This window comes from Salvelinus fontinalis, chromosome 22 (genome assembly GCF_029448725.1).
Source record: "Salvelinus fontinalis isolate EN_2023a chromosome 22, ASM2944872v1, whole genome shotgun sequence".
NCBI classification, from domain to species: domain Eukaryota; kingdom Metazoa; phylum Chordata; class Actinopteri; order Salmoniformes; family Salmonidae; genus Salvelinus; species Salvelinus fontinalis.
The window spans coordinates 13,677,955-13,693,492 of record NC_074686.1 but is presented as its reverse complement, the minus strand read 5'-3'; the positions used below and the strand labels follow the sequence as shown (position 1 = coordinate 13,693,492).

Here is a 15,538-nt window from a genome sequence, read left to right as displayed (position 1 = left end):
CTGAGAACCGGAAGTACCTCAGACCGCTCTTCACTTCGTACTTGTTTCGAAAGCGGTTTGTTGAAAGAAGTCCATTATTGAAGTCGATTTCTGTTATACACCATCGTGTTTATTGAGTTGTTAAACCATGATTGAGCCAAAGAAGAGACCGGGGGACATGGCTTTGGTTCCTGCCGGTGGAGTCAAGAGGCCCAGGACGGAGCTGATCGCCGCGGCACAGTCGCAACAGCTCGTGGCCATGGTAAGAAAGGAGGGGGAAATCAAAATACAACAAGGGGGAAGTTCAATTTCACTAGTTAGCTTCAGAGAGTTGTTAACTACCATTGTATTCAGTCTTTCAACTAACAGGAAAATCACCTAAATTGCAGCTTTGATAAGCTGTGACTGAGATATGCACTTGTTTACTAGTAAAGGCTATCCAATGCATATACTGCTAGCAGAAAACTTATTTTGATAGCTAGATAACAAGTAGAATTGTTTTATTTTATCAGCTAGTTTAATCAATACCAGGATTGTTAGTGGGCTATGCACATACAGTAACGCTCTGAGAATATTGTGTGCGTCTACCTGCCTGTCTGTGACGTGTGATATGATGATCTAACATGTCCCCTCTCCAGGGCCCTCCCCGCAGCTCCAGCCTGCAGGCTCCCATCATGCTAATGTGTGGCCATGAGGGAGAGGTCTACTGCTGCAAGTTCCATCCCAATGGAGCCACCTTGGCCTCCTCTGGCTATGACAGGCTCATCTGTGAGTGATATATATATATATATATATCATATAAAAGTGTGTGTGTATACATACAGTACCAGTCAAAAATTTGAACACACATACCCATTCAAGGGTTTTGCTTTATTTATTTTTTACATTGTAGAATAATAGTGAAGACTTCAAAACTATGACATAAGACATGGAATAATGTAGTAACCAAAAAAGTGTTAAACAAATCCAAATATATTTTAGATTATTCAAAGTAGCCACCCTTTGCCTTGATGATAGCTTTGTACATTCTTGGCATTCTCTCAACCAGCTTCATGAGGAATGCTTTTCCAACAGTCTTGAAGGAGTTCCCACATACTGAGCACTTGTTGGCTGCTTTTCTTTCACTCCGCGGTCCAACTCATCCCAAACCATCTCAAATGGTTTGAGGTCGGGTGATTGTGGAGGCCAGGTCATCTGAACAGCACTCCATCACTCTCCTTGGTCGAACACAGCTTGGAGGTGTGTTTTGGGTCATTGTCCTGTTGAAAAACAAATGAGAGTCCCACTAAGCGCAAACCAGATGGGATGGTGTATCGCTGCAGAATGCTGTGGTAGCCATGCTGGTTAAGTGTGCCTTGAATTCAAAATAAAGCACCCCCACAGCATCACACCTCTTCCTCCGTGCTTCACGGTGGGAACCACACATGCGGAGATCATCCGTTCACCTACTCTGCGTCTCACTAAGACGCAGCAGTTGGAACCAAAAATCGCAAATTTGGACTCGTCGGACCAAAGGACAGGTTTCCACCGGTCTAATGTCCACTGCTCTTGTTTCTTCTCAAGTCTCTTCTTATTATTGGTGTCCTTTAGTCGTGGTTTCTTTGCAGCAGTTCGGACATGAAGGCCTGATTCACTCAGTCTCCTCTGAACAGTTGATGTCGAGATGTCTGTTACTTGAACTCCGTGAAGAATTTATTTTGGCTGCAATTTCTGAGGCTGGTAACTCTAATGAACTTATCCTCTGCAGCAGGAGTAACTCTGGGTCTTCCTTTCCTGTGACGGTCCTCATGAGAGCCAGTTTCATCATAGCGCTTCATGTTTTTTCCGACTGCGCTTGAGGAAGCTTTCAAAGTTCTTGAAATTTTCCGGATTGACTGATCTTCGTGTCTTAAAGTAATGATGGACTGTCGTTTCTCTTTGCATATTTGAGCTGTTCTTGCCATAATATGAACTTGGTATTTTACCAAATAGGGCTATCTTCTGTATACCACCCCTACCATGTCACAACACAAACGATTGGCTCAAATGTATTAAGAAGGAAAGGAATTCCACAAATTAACTTTTAACAAGGCACATGTGTTAATTGAAATTTATTCTAGGTGACTACCTCACGAAGCTGGTTGAGAGAATGCCAAGAGAGTGTGAAAAGCTGTCATCAAGGCAAAGAATTTCAAATATAAAATATATTTTGATTTGTTTAACACTTTTTTTTTGGTTACTACATGATTCAATGTGTTATTTCATAGTTTTGATGTCTTCCCTATTCTACAATGTAGAAAATAGTAAACAACTTGAATGTGTAGGTGTGTCAACTTTTGGCTGGTACTGTTTCTCACACACACACAGCGCATTTGGAAAGTATTCAGACCCCTTGACTTTTCCCCCATTTTGTTACATTACAGCCATATTCTGAAATTGATTAAATACATGTTTTCTGAAATACATAATAAATGTACATACGTTTTCAGACCCTTTCCTATGAGACTTGAAATTGAGCTCAGGTGCATCCTGTTTCCATTGATCATCCTTGATGTTTCTAGAACTTGATTGGAGTCCACCTGTGGCTCCCGTGTGGCGCTGTGGTCTAACACACTGCATCTAAGTGCTAGAGGCATCACTACAGACCCTGGTTCGATTCTGGGCTGTATCACAACCGTCCACGATTGGGTGTCCCATAGGGCGGCGCAAATTCATCCGGTGTATGCCGTCATTGTAAATAAGAATTTGTTCTTAACTGACTTGCCTAGTTTAAAGGTTAAATAAATATTCAATTGATTGGACATGATTTGGAAAGGCACACACATGGTAGGGGTGGTATACAGAAGATAGACCTCAATGTCTATATAAGGTCCCACAGTTGACAGTTCATGTCAGAGCAAAAACCAAGCCATGAGGTTGAAGGAATTGTCCGTAGAGCTCCGAGACAGAATAGTGTCGAGACACAGATCTGGGGAAGGGTACCAAAAACATTCTGCAGCATTGAAGGTCCCCAGGAACACAGTGGCCTCCATCATTCTTAAATGGAAGAAGTTTAAAACCTCCAATACTCTGGCCGCCCGGCCAAACTGAGCAATTGGGGGAGAAGGGCTTTGGTGACCAAGAACCTGATGGTCACTCTGATAGAGGTCCTCTGTGGGGATGGGAGAACCTTCCAGAAGGACAACCATATCTGCAGCATTCCACCAATTAGGCCTTTATGGTAGAGTGGCAAGACGGAAGCCACTCCTCCGTAAAAGGCACATGACAGCCCGCTATGAGTTTGCCAAAAGGCACCTAAAGACTCTCATACCATGAGAAACAAGATTCTCTGGTCTGTTGAAACCAAGATTGAACTCTTTGGCACGCCTGGAGGAAACCTGGCACCATCCCTATGGTTGAGACAGCATCATGCTGTGGGGATGTTTTTCAGCGGTAGGGACTGGGAGACTAGTCAGGCTCAAGGGAAAGATGAATGGAGCAAATTACAGAGAAATACTTGATGAAAACCTGCTCCAGAGCGCTCAGGACCTCAGACAACGACCCAAAGCACACAGCCAAGACAACGCAGGAGTGGCTTCGGGACAAGTCTTAATGTCATTGAGTGGCCCAGCCAGAGCCCGAACTTGAACCCAATCGAATATATCTGGAGAGACCTGAAAATAGCTGTGCAGCAATGCTCCCCATCCAATCTGACCACTTGAGAGGATCTGTCGAGAGGAATGTGTCACGAACCGGCTCGAAGCCAGGAACAAAAAGGGAGACAACATGGAGATAAGGAATAACAAACATATATTTTATAACTCAAGTAACCTATATACAATAAACATTGGTGTAAGTGGTTGCGTGCATAGATGTGATAATGAAGGGTGTTGAAAGGTGCCAATGAACACAAAAAAATGCAACAACCAAAATCAAACAGTGTGTCTGCATGGAGAATCTCTTCAATGAATGGGGAAGAGGTGTGTTTATCCGGGGACACACCCAGGCCCAGGGGTGTCCCATTTCTCTGACGACCTTCCCGGCTCCGCCCACCAACATCCTATTAAGGAAAACGAGAGCAAAGAGAAAGAATAAGGCAGACAGAGTGAGAGGGTTGTCACAAATGGGAGAAACTCTCCAAATTGTCATTATGGGGTATTGTGTGTAGATTGAGGGATTTTTATTTGATCCATTTTTAGAAATAAGACTAACGTATCAATGTGGGAAAAGTCAAGGGGTCTGAATAGAAGGCACTGTGTGCGTGCGTACACACACACACACACACACACACACACACACACACACACACACACACACACACACACACACACACACACACACACACACACACACACACACACAATACTCTCGCTCACTTGACTTAACTGGTGACACTCATCCATCTCCCTCTCTCTACAGTGATGTGGAATGTGTATGGGGACTGTGATAACTTTGCCACCCTGAAGGGACACAGTGGAGCTGTGATGGAGCTTCACTACAACACAGATGGCAGGTAGGATATACATTCACACACATGCACTCGCTCAGGTCCGGCAAAAACGTGATTTAGTTGTTGGGTCAATATCACGTGTGTTTAATGACCCTATCCGCACCTGTGTATGTGCAGCCTGCTGTTCAGTGCCAGTACAGATAAGACGGTGGGAGTGTGGGACAGTGAGACGGGCGAGAGAATCAAGCGTCTAAAAGGCCACACCTCCTTCGTTAACTCCTGCTACCCTGCTCGACGCGGACCCCAGCTCGTCTGTACCGGCAGTGACGACGGAACTGTCAGGGTAACCATGCCTACCACAGACTGCATTAATTAATCCAGTGTTCTTCAAACCTGGTTCTAGACAACTACTGTGTGTGCAGGCTTTAGGTCCATTCCAGCACTACTAACATGCCTGATTACCTGATCAAGTTCTCTTATGAGCAGTGTATTTATTGAATCAGGTGTGTTAACACTGAGCTGGAACTAAAGCCTACCCTGCGCAATCTTTCTGAGTGTTGGTTGAATGTTATAAGTGGAGGACAACCGTAATTAGGATTTTGTTGTGCTTGTTAACAGTGTGTGTGTGCGTGTGTGTTGTAGCTGTGGGACATCCGTAAGAAGGGTGCGGTCCATACGTTCCAGAACACCTACCAGGTGTTGGCCGTCACATTCAACGACACCAGCGACCAGATCCTGTCTGGAGGCATCGACAATGACATCAAGGTACATGTGTGGGTTTTGATAGTGTGAAAGAAAGACCTGGGCCCATGTCCACAAAGTATCTCAGAGTAGGAGTGCTGATCTAAGATTAGTTTAGCCTTTTAGATCATAATGAAAAATATTATATGAACAGATCCTAAATCAGCACTCCAACTCTGAGATGCTTTGTGGCTACGGGCCTGGATCCTACCAGGAGGCAAGGCTTCTGTGTCATACAGTGATCAACTCTGTGTGTGTAGGTGTGGGACCTGAGGCAGAATAAGCTGGTCTACAGTATGCATGGTCATGGTGATTCTATGACTGGACTCAGTCTGAGCTCAGAGGGGTCCTACCTCCTCTCCAACTCCATGGACAACACAGGTCAGTGTGTGTGGGTGTGTCATATTTAAAGATATGTGTGTTTGTGTGAGATACATTGTGTGTGTTTACAAATCAAATTTGTATTGGTCACATACACATGTTTAGCACTTATGTCGGGTGTAGCGAAACGCTTGTGTTTCTATCGCCAACTGTGTGTTTACAGTACTTAATTATGTGTACAAATGTGTGTTGTCCTGCAGTGCGTATTTGGGACATCCGTCCGTTCGCTCCCAAGGAGAGGTGTGTGAAGATATTCCAGGGGAACATACACAATTTTGAGAAGGTAAATAAAATACCTTTGACCAGAGAGTATGAGATTCAAGTGTTTTGATTTTGGAACTGGACAAAGATTTTCAGTGTGAGTGTCAATATTTGTGCTCATATCATGTTTGATAAGCCTAGTGGCCTATCATGTTTGATAATGCCTATAGCATGGTTATGGCATGCTAATCCACTCTGTATAGGTTTTGTTTATAATACATTGCTGTGTCTGCAGAACCTTCTGAGGTGTTCCTGGTCCGCTGACGGCAGCAAGATTGCAGCAGGCTCAGCTGATAGGTGAACGCACACACACACTCTCCGCAGTACAAAACCTCAACATAAATGCACCAATCCTCTCTTTTATGATCCTTTATAAGCTGTGTGTGTGTGTCCAGGTTTGTATATGTGTGGGACACCACATCTCGTAGGATCCTGTACAAGCTGCCAGGCCATGCTGGGTCAGTCAACGAGGTCGCCTTCCACCCTGAGGAGCCTATTGGTGAGATGACTTTATCTGTCTGGCTATTCACACTCTCTCCCTCTTTCTATTGCTTTTTTTCTCTCTCTAATAGTTGTTTTTTAACTTTCCCACAGTCCTCTCTGGTGCCAGTGACAAGAGACTCTACATGGGAGAGATTCAGTAGGACTGTTTTGTGTGTGTGTGTGTGTGTGTGTGTGTGTGTGTGTGTGTGTGTGTGTGTGTGTGTGTGTGTGTGTGTGTGTGTGTGTGTGTGTGTGTGTGTGTGTGTGAGAGAAGGCAATTGTGTGTACATCTGAGTGTGTATGTTCTGCTCCATTGTGTGAATGATCAGTACTCTGTACTTTTATATGCTTCTGTTTATTTAATAAATAGACAGTATTTTGAGTTTATAATTTCCAGTCACAACAACCAACACCTGTATTTTTTTGTATTTCTGTTAATAAACTACTTCTGGAAAAATGTTGTTCTTCCTGGAAAAATGTTCTTCCATTTCCTGTTCTTGTTGAAGCTGAATGTTTGTGTGTGTTATACATGTCTTTACTCTGAAACTATTAGTATGTAAGCCTGTCCTTTTGTTAAACTCTCACACTCTTAATAAACACAGCCATACAACCAAATAGGGGTTTAAATGGCCATAAGGTTAAATTGAGAGTTTTAGAATATTAAATCAAAATTGAGCAATCTAATCAAAGTAATAACTTTTTAGATTTATTTTATGCAAATGTATTTTAATTATTTAACCACTAGCTGCCTACCATTATAGAGCATGGTCCTAGATATTGTATTATTCTCACTCTTATTTCTGCCCAGTAATTCCGTTATTTTATTTATTTGCTGCTAGTCCTGTTTCTTTTGTCTGCTGAACGCCTCGCGCTCCACGGTTCCACTCCCCACACGGCCGGTCCTATATGTTATGCCCCACCTGGACAACAGTTGTGATTGTCCAATCTATATTGTCCATTTTACTTCGACCTGTCCTGTTTTTAGGATATGTTTGTTTCTTGATTGGGCGCCCTTTAGGTTAGGCTATTTGATCGGAGATACCGGCATGATGTAAAATGTGTCTGTCTCATTACATTGTCATACATTTTATCTCCAGCCTATAGGCTACAGAAAAGGCCACATACTCGTTCTACCATATCCTATATCTGCTACATGATTTATGTTCATGTTTTTATTTGACGGAACGTTGGTGGAGCGTCGCACTGATGTGTCTCCAACAGCACCCTGGAGAGGCTCGCTGGGAATGGACAAACAAAATATTTTACGCCCCTTCCTTTGACGGAATGGGAACTATTTATCACAGGGCAGCGTCAACTCTCACATAAAAAATCCCATATGCCAGTGGTTGAGATCAATTGTTTTGGGGTAGAATTATGTGTTGTTGGAAGTGCGTCTTGGTCAGTTTGAAGGCTGTATTTCTGAGTTAATATTCACTCTGTCTAATGAGCTGACCAGCGGTGATTCCCCATGCAGTCTGCAGAATACAGGGGCCCATTTCGACTACTTTAAAATTGCATCCTTCCTCCCTCTCCTTTCGTTTATAATTTATTTGATGAAGTTTGAAGTTAAAATCTATTTAGTGGGTCACTAATTTACTTTCGCCTATCCCATCATGTCAAATCAGTGATCGCCATCAAGGAACACGGCCCAGTTCCTCATTTGAAATGAGGGGGGGGCTTGCAATGTCCCCTCCTCGAACCCCCTTCTCGCGCCCACCCCAGCAGGCACCACCGATTGTTGACAAAGACACCGCGAGACAGAAGAGAGCCCTAGTCTTGGTTTTTAACATTACGCCATCAGAGGCCTACCGATAAACCGTCCGTTGACGGAGAACGGGAAAGCAGCACAAACGTCTTGAAAACCAACCGTGAGTCACAATTACCACTTTGTGTGTGTCGGTGCATGGCATATTTCATTTAGCCATCCCAGGCAGTTGGCCACCTCCATCGGCTCATTTCATTCCTCGCCCTCCCTTCCCGTGATATTCATTATCATATTATGCTAATGTATACCCGTTAACCCGCGAGACCTGCTCCGTTATGACAGCTTTCCGTCTTTCTTTGTGTCTGTCTGTGTGGTTATCGCCCCCTCCTTTCGCTACCAACCGGAAGGTGTGGCCGACTCGAGGCGATTCGTAATCATTACTTAGTGGTCGGACCGCAGACCTCGCCGCGTGAAGAAGAGGACACCTTCGGCGAACCACAGCCACATTTACCTACCCACACTGACAGAATGATCACGGCGGGTCGGGATGGGTTGGTGTCGGTGTGATTAACGTATCTCAAGGAGTCTTCCGTACCTAGAAGAACCAAGAGGCCGGGATCCAGGCGAGATCTGGCCGGGTATGGTGTAATCTGAGTCGGGCAGCCAGTCTGGATCTGACCGGTGACCACCCGTCCTTTCCCCGGAGCCTTTGTGGCTCCAAGCCGCGTCCAGAGCACTCCAAGATGGGGAATTGTGACGGGAGATGCACGCTGGTGGCGATATGTTCACTGCAGCTGGTGAGTGTGTTGGGGTGAGATGAAATGTGATTGGGAGAATGAGAAAAGGTGTTGTTGACCATATTTTGACTATATCCCTATTCCTTTCCTCTTTCACTCAATGAATATGTGTGTGTAACTGAGAGGGAGTGCTGGTCTGACTGACCTGAAAGTGTTTCAAAACTACTAGCTGTGTGTGTCACATTATTGGCATTATTGGCAACCACACAGTGTGTGTGGTGATCACTGTATTCTGGGAGACCACGTGAAAAGGAAGCCTTCAGCTTTTGAAAGTAACAGCAGGAAAACAAGCCCCTCTCCTTTCCTCTCGCTGTCCTCCTGCTCTATCGGGCTCTCTAAACTTTAATTTCCAGTTTTTCATTTCTACTTTTATTTTCTGACTGTAATATTGTGTGTGGTGGTGTGTGTGTGTGTGTGTGTGTTTATTTTTTTGTGATATATTGGGCTCTATTGGGACAGTGGGCTCTTGGAATACAGCATATTTTCAGTCGTTTGGGGAGTTTATTAGTGGGTGTGTGGGGGGGTAGTCCCTCAGCTGGTGCTCCTGGCACCCTCAGCTGGTGCTCCTGGCAGTTTCCATGGAAACAACTGGCAGACTGGTGTGTGTGTGTGAGAAAGACAGTTGTTTCCTTATCTGTGTGTTTGCATGTGAAACTGTAACAATGTAATACCATGCCAATCCTCTAGAAGTACTGGTGGACTCTTTTAGTAAAAAATACCTGTGTGTGTGTAGATGGCAGCACTACAGAGACAGGTGTTTGACTTCCTGGGCTACCAGTGGGCTCCTATCCTGGCCAACTTCCTCCACATCATGGCCGTTATACTGGGGATCTTTGGAACCATGCAGTTCAGATCCCGCTACCTCATACTGGTGAGACATACATACATGCATGCATACACTATATATACAAAAGTATGTGGACACCCCTTCAAATTAGTGAATTTGGCTATTTCAGCCACACCCGTTGCTGACGGGTGTATAAAACCGAGCACACAGCCATGCAATCTCCATAGACAAACATTGGCAGTAGAATGGCCTTACTGAAGAGCTCAGTGACTTTCAACATACGGTGGCACCGTCATAGGATGCCACTTTTCCAAAAAGTCAGTTCGTCAAATTTCTGCCCAGCTACAGCTGTCCTGGGTCAACTGTAAGTGCTGTTATTGTGAAGTGGAAACATCTAGGAGCAACAACGGCTCACCCGCGAAGTGGTAGACCACACAAGCTCACAGAACTGGACCACCGAGTGCTGAAGCACGTAGTGCGTAAGAATCGAGTTCCAAACTGCCTCTGGAAGCAACGTCAGCACAAGAACTGTTCGTCAGGAGCTTCATGAAATAGTGGCAGAGCAGCCGCACACAAACCTAAGATCACCATGCACATGCCAAGCGTCGGCTGGAGTGGTGTAAAGCTCGCGGCCATTGAACTCTGGAGCAGTGGAAACGCGTTCTCTGGAGTGATGAATCACACTTCGCAATCTGGCAGTCCAACGGACAAATCTGGGTTTAGCGGATGCCAGGAGAACACTACCTACCCGAATGCATAGAGCCAACTGTAAAGTTTGTAATAATGGTCTGGGGCTGTTTTTTATGGTTCGGGCTAGGCCCCTTAATTTCAGTGAAGGGAAATGTTAACGCTACAGCGTACATTGACAATCAAGACGATTCTGTGCTTCCAACTTTGCAACAGTTTGGGGAAGGCCCTTTCCTGTTTCAGCATGACAATGCCCTTGTTGAACACCTTTGGGATGAATTGGAACACCGACTGCGAGCCAGGCCTAATCGCCCAACATCATTGCCCAACCTCACTAATGCTCTTGTGGATGAATCCCCGCAGCAAATGTTCCAACATCTAGTGGAGAGCCTTCCCAGAAGAGTGGAGTCTGTTATAGCAGCAAAGGGGGGACCACCTCTATATTAATGCCCATGATTATGGAATGAGATGTTCAATGAGCAGGTGTCCACATACAACAGTTATTTAACACACACGCACTAACCCCTTTTTGTCTCTGTGTCTGTCAGTATGCAGTGTGGTTGGTGCTGTGGGTGGGATGGAACTCCTTTATCATCTGTTTCTACCTGGAGGTGGGACACTTGTCTCAGGTAAGAGATGTGTGTTTGTTTATAGCATGTTGATCATGTGTGTTTATGTATTTAGAATGTGTTTATAACATTTGTGTGTTTATAGGGGCAATGCGGGCGTCCAACACTGGTGTTTTAAAATATATATGTGTGTGTGTGTAGGACAGGGACTTTCTGATGACTTTCAACACGTCGCTGCATCGGTCATGGTGGATGGAGCATGGCCCTGGTTGCCTAGTAACACCAGTGTTGGACTCCCGCATTGCCCCTGATGACCACCATGTCATCACCGTCTCCGGCTGTCTCCTTGACTACCAGTACATTGAGGTGTTGAGCTCCGCACTACAGGTCCTACTGGCTGTGAGTAACACACACACACACACACACACACACACACACACACACACACACACACACACACACACACACACACACACACACACACACGATGCTAACCTTATCCTGTCTATCGGTCCCTCAGCTATTTGGCATTGTGTATGCCTGCTACGTGAGCAAAGTCTTCCAGGATGACGAGGATAGCTGTGAGTGTTGCTCACCTTTCTTCCATCGGTCTGAGTGTTCCGTCTGTCTGACTGTTCTGACTGTTCCATCTGCATCTGAGTGCTCTGTCAGCTTCTGATCTTTCTCCCTCTGTCAGTTGATTTCATTGGTGGCTTTGACTCCTATGGTTACCAGCCTCCTCAGAAGACCTCCCACCTTCAACTGCAGCCCCTCTACACGTAAGTAACCCCTGACCTCTAACCTTTCATGCTTTACTTCGCAGTGATCCCTAACCCCCTAACCATTAGGGAGGGAATTGGTTCAACAAACGAGATCTACTTTTTAGTGTGACCTTTTTAGTTTTCCCTTGGGACTGTATATCATTCTCTCTTTCAGTGCTGGGTAGGTGAAGGTGGCGCCCCTATTAGACAACACCTCAGCAGGGAAGCGGAGTCGCCATGGGAATAGAACATTCACTCTGTGTGTCACAGTACAACTGAACGATAGACTCACCTGTGTGTGTATGTGAAACCGTGTGTGTATGTGTTAACCAAGGGTAAACTGACTGACACCCCTGAGGTGAATGTACAGAGGGAGGAACCAGCAGTTCTAGGGGGAAGCAGGGGGAGATGGCGGGGAGACACTGGGCGTGGTCACATCCTAATGGACACTGAGGATATTGAGAGGACACTGCACCTACCGGCTCTCCACATTCCTGCGACCCCGTGTGTGTGTGTGGCGCTACAGGACTAGCTGGATGACCTCTGAACTATTGTGGATGGGGCCTCGAAGTCACATGAGGCACAGCTCTTCATGTTGTCGTTTTAGAATGTGATGATGTCGTAATAGAACAGTCGAATGTCGAATTCCAAGCTTGTCCCTAGTTCTGTTGTGACAGGGTGACTTTGTTTAAACACAATCACGGCAAAAATGGACCGGTTAGGGATTGGGCTTTAGTGTCTCTGGGTAAAGATTTGGGGGATTCTGTGCATGTACATATCCGGCTGATGAATGGTTGTTGTTTTTGTTTGGTGGTGAGGGGGTGATCGTGTAGCCACGTCCCTTTACATTTCACCTCTCACCTTTTAGACGACCCAGGGAGAATCTCAATTGCATACTTCTCGCATACTCTCCTCGCCTCCTTCTCAAAACCAATTGGAGGAGAATGTTCGAGGGGAGTGACCTCTGGCTTTCTCATCCAATGGGTTTTGAGAAGGAGGCGAGGAGAGAGATGATGTGAGGAGTATGTAATTGAGATTCTCCCCCAATGTCCTCCTTGACTTTGGGGGAGAATGCGTCCTCCCTCACACCCTACTATCCTTCCTTCTGTTTATTCTCTCCTTACACTTCATTCACTCCCTCTTTCTTTCCCTCCATCCCTAAAGATACAGTATAACTGGTCTGACCTGATGATATTGATGAAAGGAATATATGAAGGACACTGATTTATTTAACCAACATACAATAGGTCTGGTCAGGGAGCGTTTCTAGGAAGGAAGAGAGGAGAGGGCAGGGAGGAGAGGATAGGAGGGCTGTATTTCTGAAGTGGTTTACTTGGGTGAGACAGATGTGTGTGGAGACATTAAGGGGGGGGGGGGGGGGGGGTTGGAGAAATAAATAAACTTTCTAAATTAAATCAGTCTGGTGTTGTCTATACACACATACACACACCTGTATAAAATATCCCAGAAATGTTTCATTCACTCAAATTGTGAGCACAAATTTATTTCCATTATTGTTAGTGAGCATTTCTCCTTTGCCAAGATATGCCACACCTGTCAGGTGGATGGATTATCAAGAAGCTGATTAAACAGCATGATCATTATACAGGTGTACCTTGTGCTGGGGACAATAAAAGGCCACTCTAAAATGTGCAGTTTTGTTGCACAATGCCATAGATGTCTCTAGTTTTGACGGAGTGTGCATTTGGCATGCTGACTGCAGGAATGTCCACCAGAGCTGTTGCCAGAGAATTGAAAGTTAATTTCTCCACCATAAGCCGCCTCCAATGTCATTGTGAGGACTCACAACCGAAGACCACTTGTAACCACGCCAGACCAGGGTCTCCACATCCGGCTTCTTCACCTGCGGGCTCGTCTAAGACCAGCCACCTGGACAGCTGATGGAACCGTGGGTTTGCACAGCTGAAGAATTTCTGCACAAACTGTCAGAAACCGTTTTAGGGAAGCTCATCTGCATGCTTGTCGTCCTCACCAGGGTCTTGACTTGAATGCAGTTTGGAGTCTTAACAGACTTCAGTGGGCAAATGCTTACCTTCGATGGAAGTATGCTCTTCACAGATGAATCCCGGTTTCAACTGTACCTGGCAGATGGCAGACAGTGTGTATGGTGTGGTGTAGGCGAGTGGTTTGCTTATGTCAATGTTGTGAACAGAGTGCCCCATGGTGGTGGTGGGGTTATGGTACGGGCAGGCATAAGCTACAGACAATGAACACAATTGCATTTTATCGATGTCAATTTGAATGCACAGAGCTACCGTGAAGAGATCCTGAGGCCCATTGTCATGCCATCACCTCATGTTTCAGCATGATAATGCATGGTCCCATGTGGCAAGGATCTGTACTCAATTCCTGGAAGCTGGAAATGTCCCACTTCTTCCATGGCATGCATACTCATCAGACATGTCACCCATTGAGCACGTTTGGGATGCTCGAGATCGACACGTACTAAAGCGTGTTCCAGTTCCCGCCAATATCCAGCAACTTCGCACAGCCATTGAAGAGGAGTGGGACAACATTCCACAGGCCACAATCTACAGCCTGATCTACTCTATGCAAATGAGACGTGTTAGGAATGTGTTCTTAACTGACTTGCCTAGTTAAATAAAGGTTAAATAAATATAAATGTGTTGCGCTGCATGAGGCAAATGGTGGTGGTCACACCAGATACTGACTGGTTTTCTGATCCATGCCCTTACCTTTATTGAATGTATCTGTGACTAACAGATTTATATCTGTTTTCCCAGTCATATGAAATCCATAGATTAGGACCTAATGAATTTAAAATGAACTGATTTCTTTATATGAACTGTAAAATCGTTGAAATTGCTTTTATATTTTTGTTCAGTGTAGCACAATTTTCCATGATAGACCATGCATTTTTTGTTGCATATAGTCTCCTGAGGATTAATCTCCCACAAATGAAAAAAATAAATTATTTGGGATCTCAATTTACTGTTGAGAGTTAGAATAGTAGAATACACCAAGTGCAATTTCGAAATGTGGTTGTGCATCAGCAGTTTCTCTTATGTCAGTCACTGACAGTCACTCAACTGGCCCATGTTAGCATTTTTTACATTTCATTTAGTCTAGCCAGCTATCTAACCTTGTAGCAATCATGGTCTAATTACCGACCAGGGGGACCCCATTGATTTTGTTAGTCACTCTCACTCAGATATCATATTAACAACTTCAAAGATTTCTCTCCACCCTATGGCAAAATGCATAGAATTGCAGGAAATTAGCTCTAAATCTGTGCAGCAAAACGTTTGTTGCCCCACTCTTGAGTGAAAACTCCCATTTTAAAATGTATTTTCTGCAATTTTACACATTTTGTTATGACTTATTTCATGTTAACATGATATCTGACTAAGAATGACTACCAAAATCAATAAAACCACATTATGCCACTTGCCTGTAACCGACCCTGACTGTTGCCCCTCATGATAAATTCAGGGTTTTTGTGGGCACCACACCATCAGGTGCCCATCCCTGGTTTACTTTATTCTAGTGACAGTGACACACTAGACTAGCTTCACTATTGAATTGTAATTTATTTGGTTGTAACAGGCTACGCCCTACTTTTCACTATGGCTGTTGGTTGGTTTACATTCCACCAGTCTAGCAGAGCATCCAGATCCAGCCTCGTGAACACCCTCTGGGCCTGTGTGTCTCAGCACGTTGCGGTGGCTGCGGCTGGACTCCATCCATTACGGTCATTGTCCGCTGAACATGCTGTACCAACCGGAATAGCAGTATGTTTATTATAGGGGAACATCAGCCCCAGGGATCTGGGACTGGGAATAAACTGTCCACACTTACCTAACCAGTGTTTTTGAGAGACCACGATACTTAATTATTAGTATATTTATTAGTTTATTTTTAGGTTATTATTGTATTTTTGGCGATTGTGTGATAGAATACATCATGTCATCAAAGCCACATAACAAAGGACTGGCAG

At 44.8% G+C, this 15,538-nt stretch overlaps 2 protein-coding genes across 2 annotated transcripts; both read left to right on the top strand.

The window, feature by feature from the left end:
- Window positions 1-25: 25 nt before the first annotated feature.
- Window positions 26-6,714, top strand: snrnp40 (small nuclear ribonucleoprotein 40 (U5)). The gene is made up of 10 exons (XM_055876530.1): window positions 26-241; window positions 618-747; window positions 4,357-4,450; window positions 4,565-4,730; window positions 5,030-5,152; window positions 5,389-5,509; window positions 5,710-5,792; window positions 6,006-6,067; window positions 6,166-6,269; window positions 6,365-6,714. Exons 1-10 carry the CDS (start codon window positions 128-130, stop codon window positions 6,412-6,414), a joined length of 1,047 nt encoding a protein of 348 aa, XP_055732505.1. The 5' UTR covers window positions 26-127; the 3' UTR covers window positions 6,415-6,714.
- Window positions 6,715-7,891: 1,177 nt separating this feature from the next.
- nkain1 (sodium/potassium transporting ATPase interacting 1) lies at window positions 7,892-12,925 on the top strand. The gene is made up of 8 exons (XM_055876529.1): window positions 7,892-8,121; window positions 8,366-8,755; window positions 9,489-9,626; window positions 10,778-10,858; window positions 11,000-11,197; window positions 11,319-11,379; window positions 11,496-11,577; window positions 11,735-12,925. The coding sequence occupies exons 2-8, from the start codon at window positions 8,702-8,704 to the stop codon at window positions 11,742-11,744; spliced, it is 624 nt and encodes a 207-aa protein (XP_055732504.1). The 5' UTR covers window positions 7,892-8,121; window positions 8,366-8,701; the 3' UTR covers window positions 11,745-12,925.
- Window positions 12,926-15,538: the final 2,613 nt, after the last annotated feature.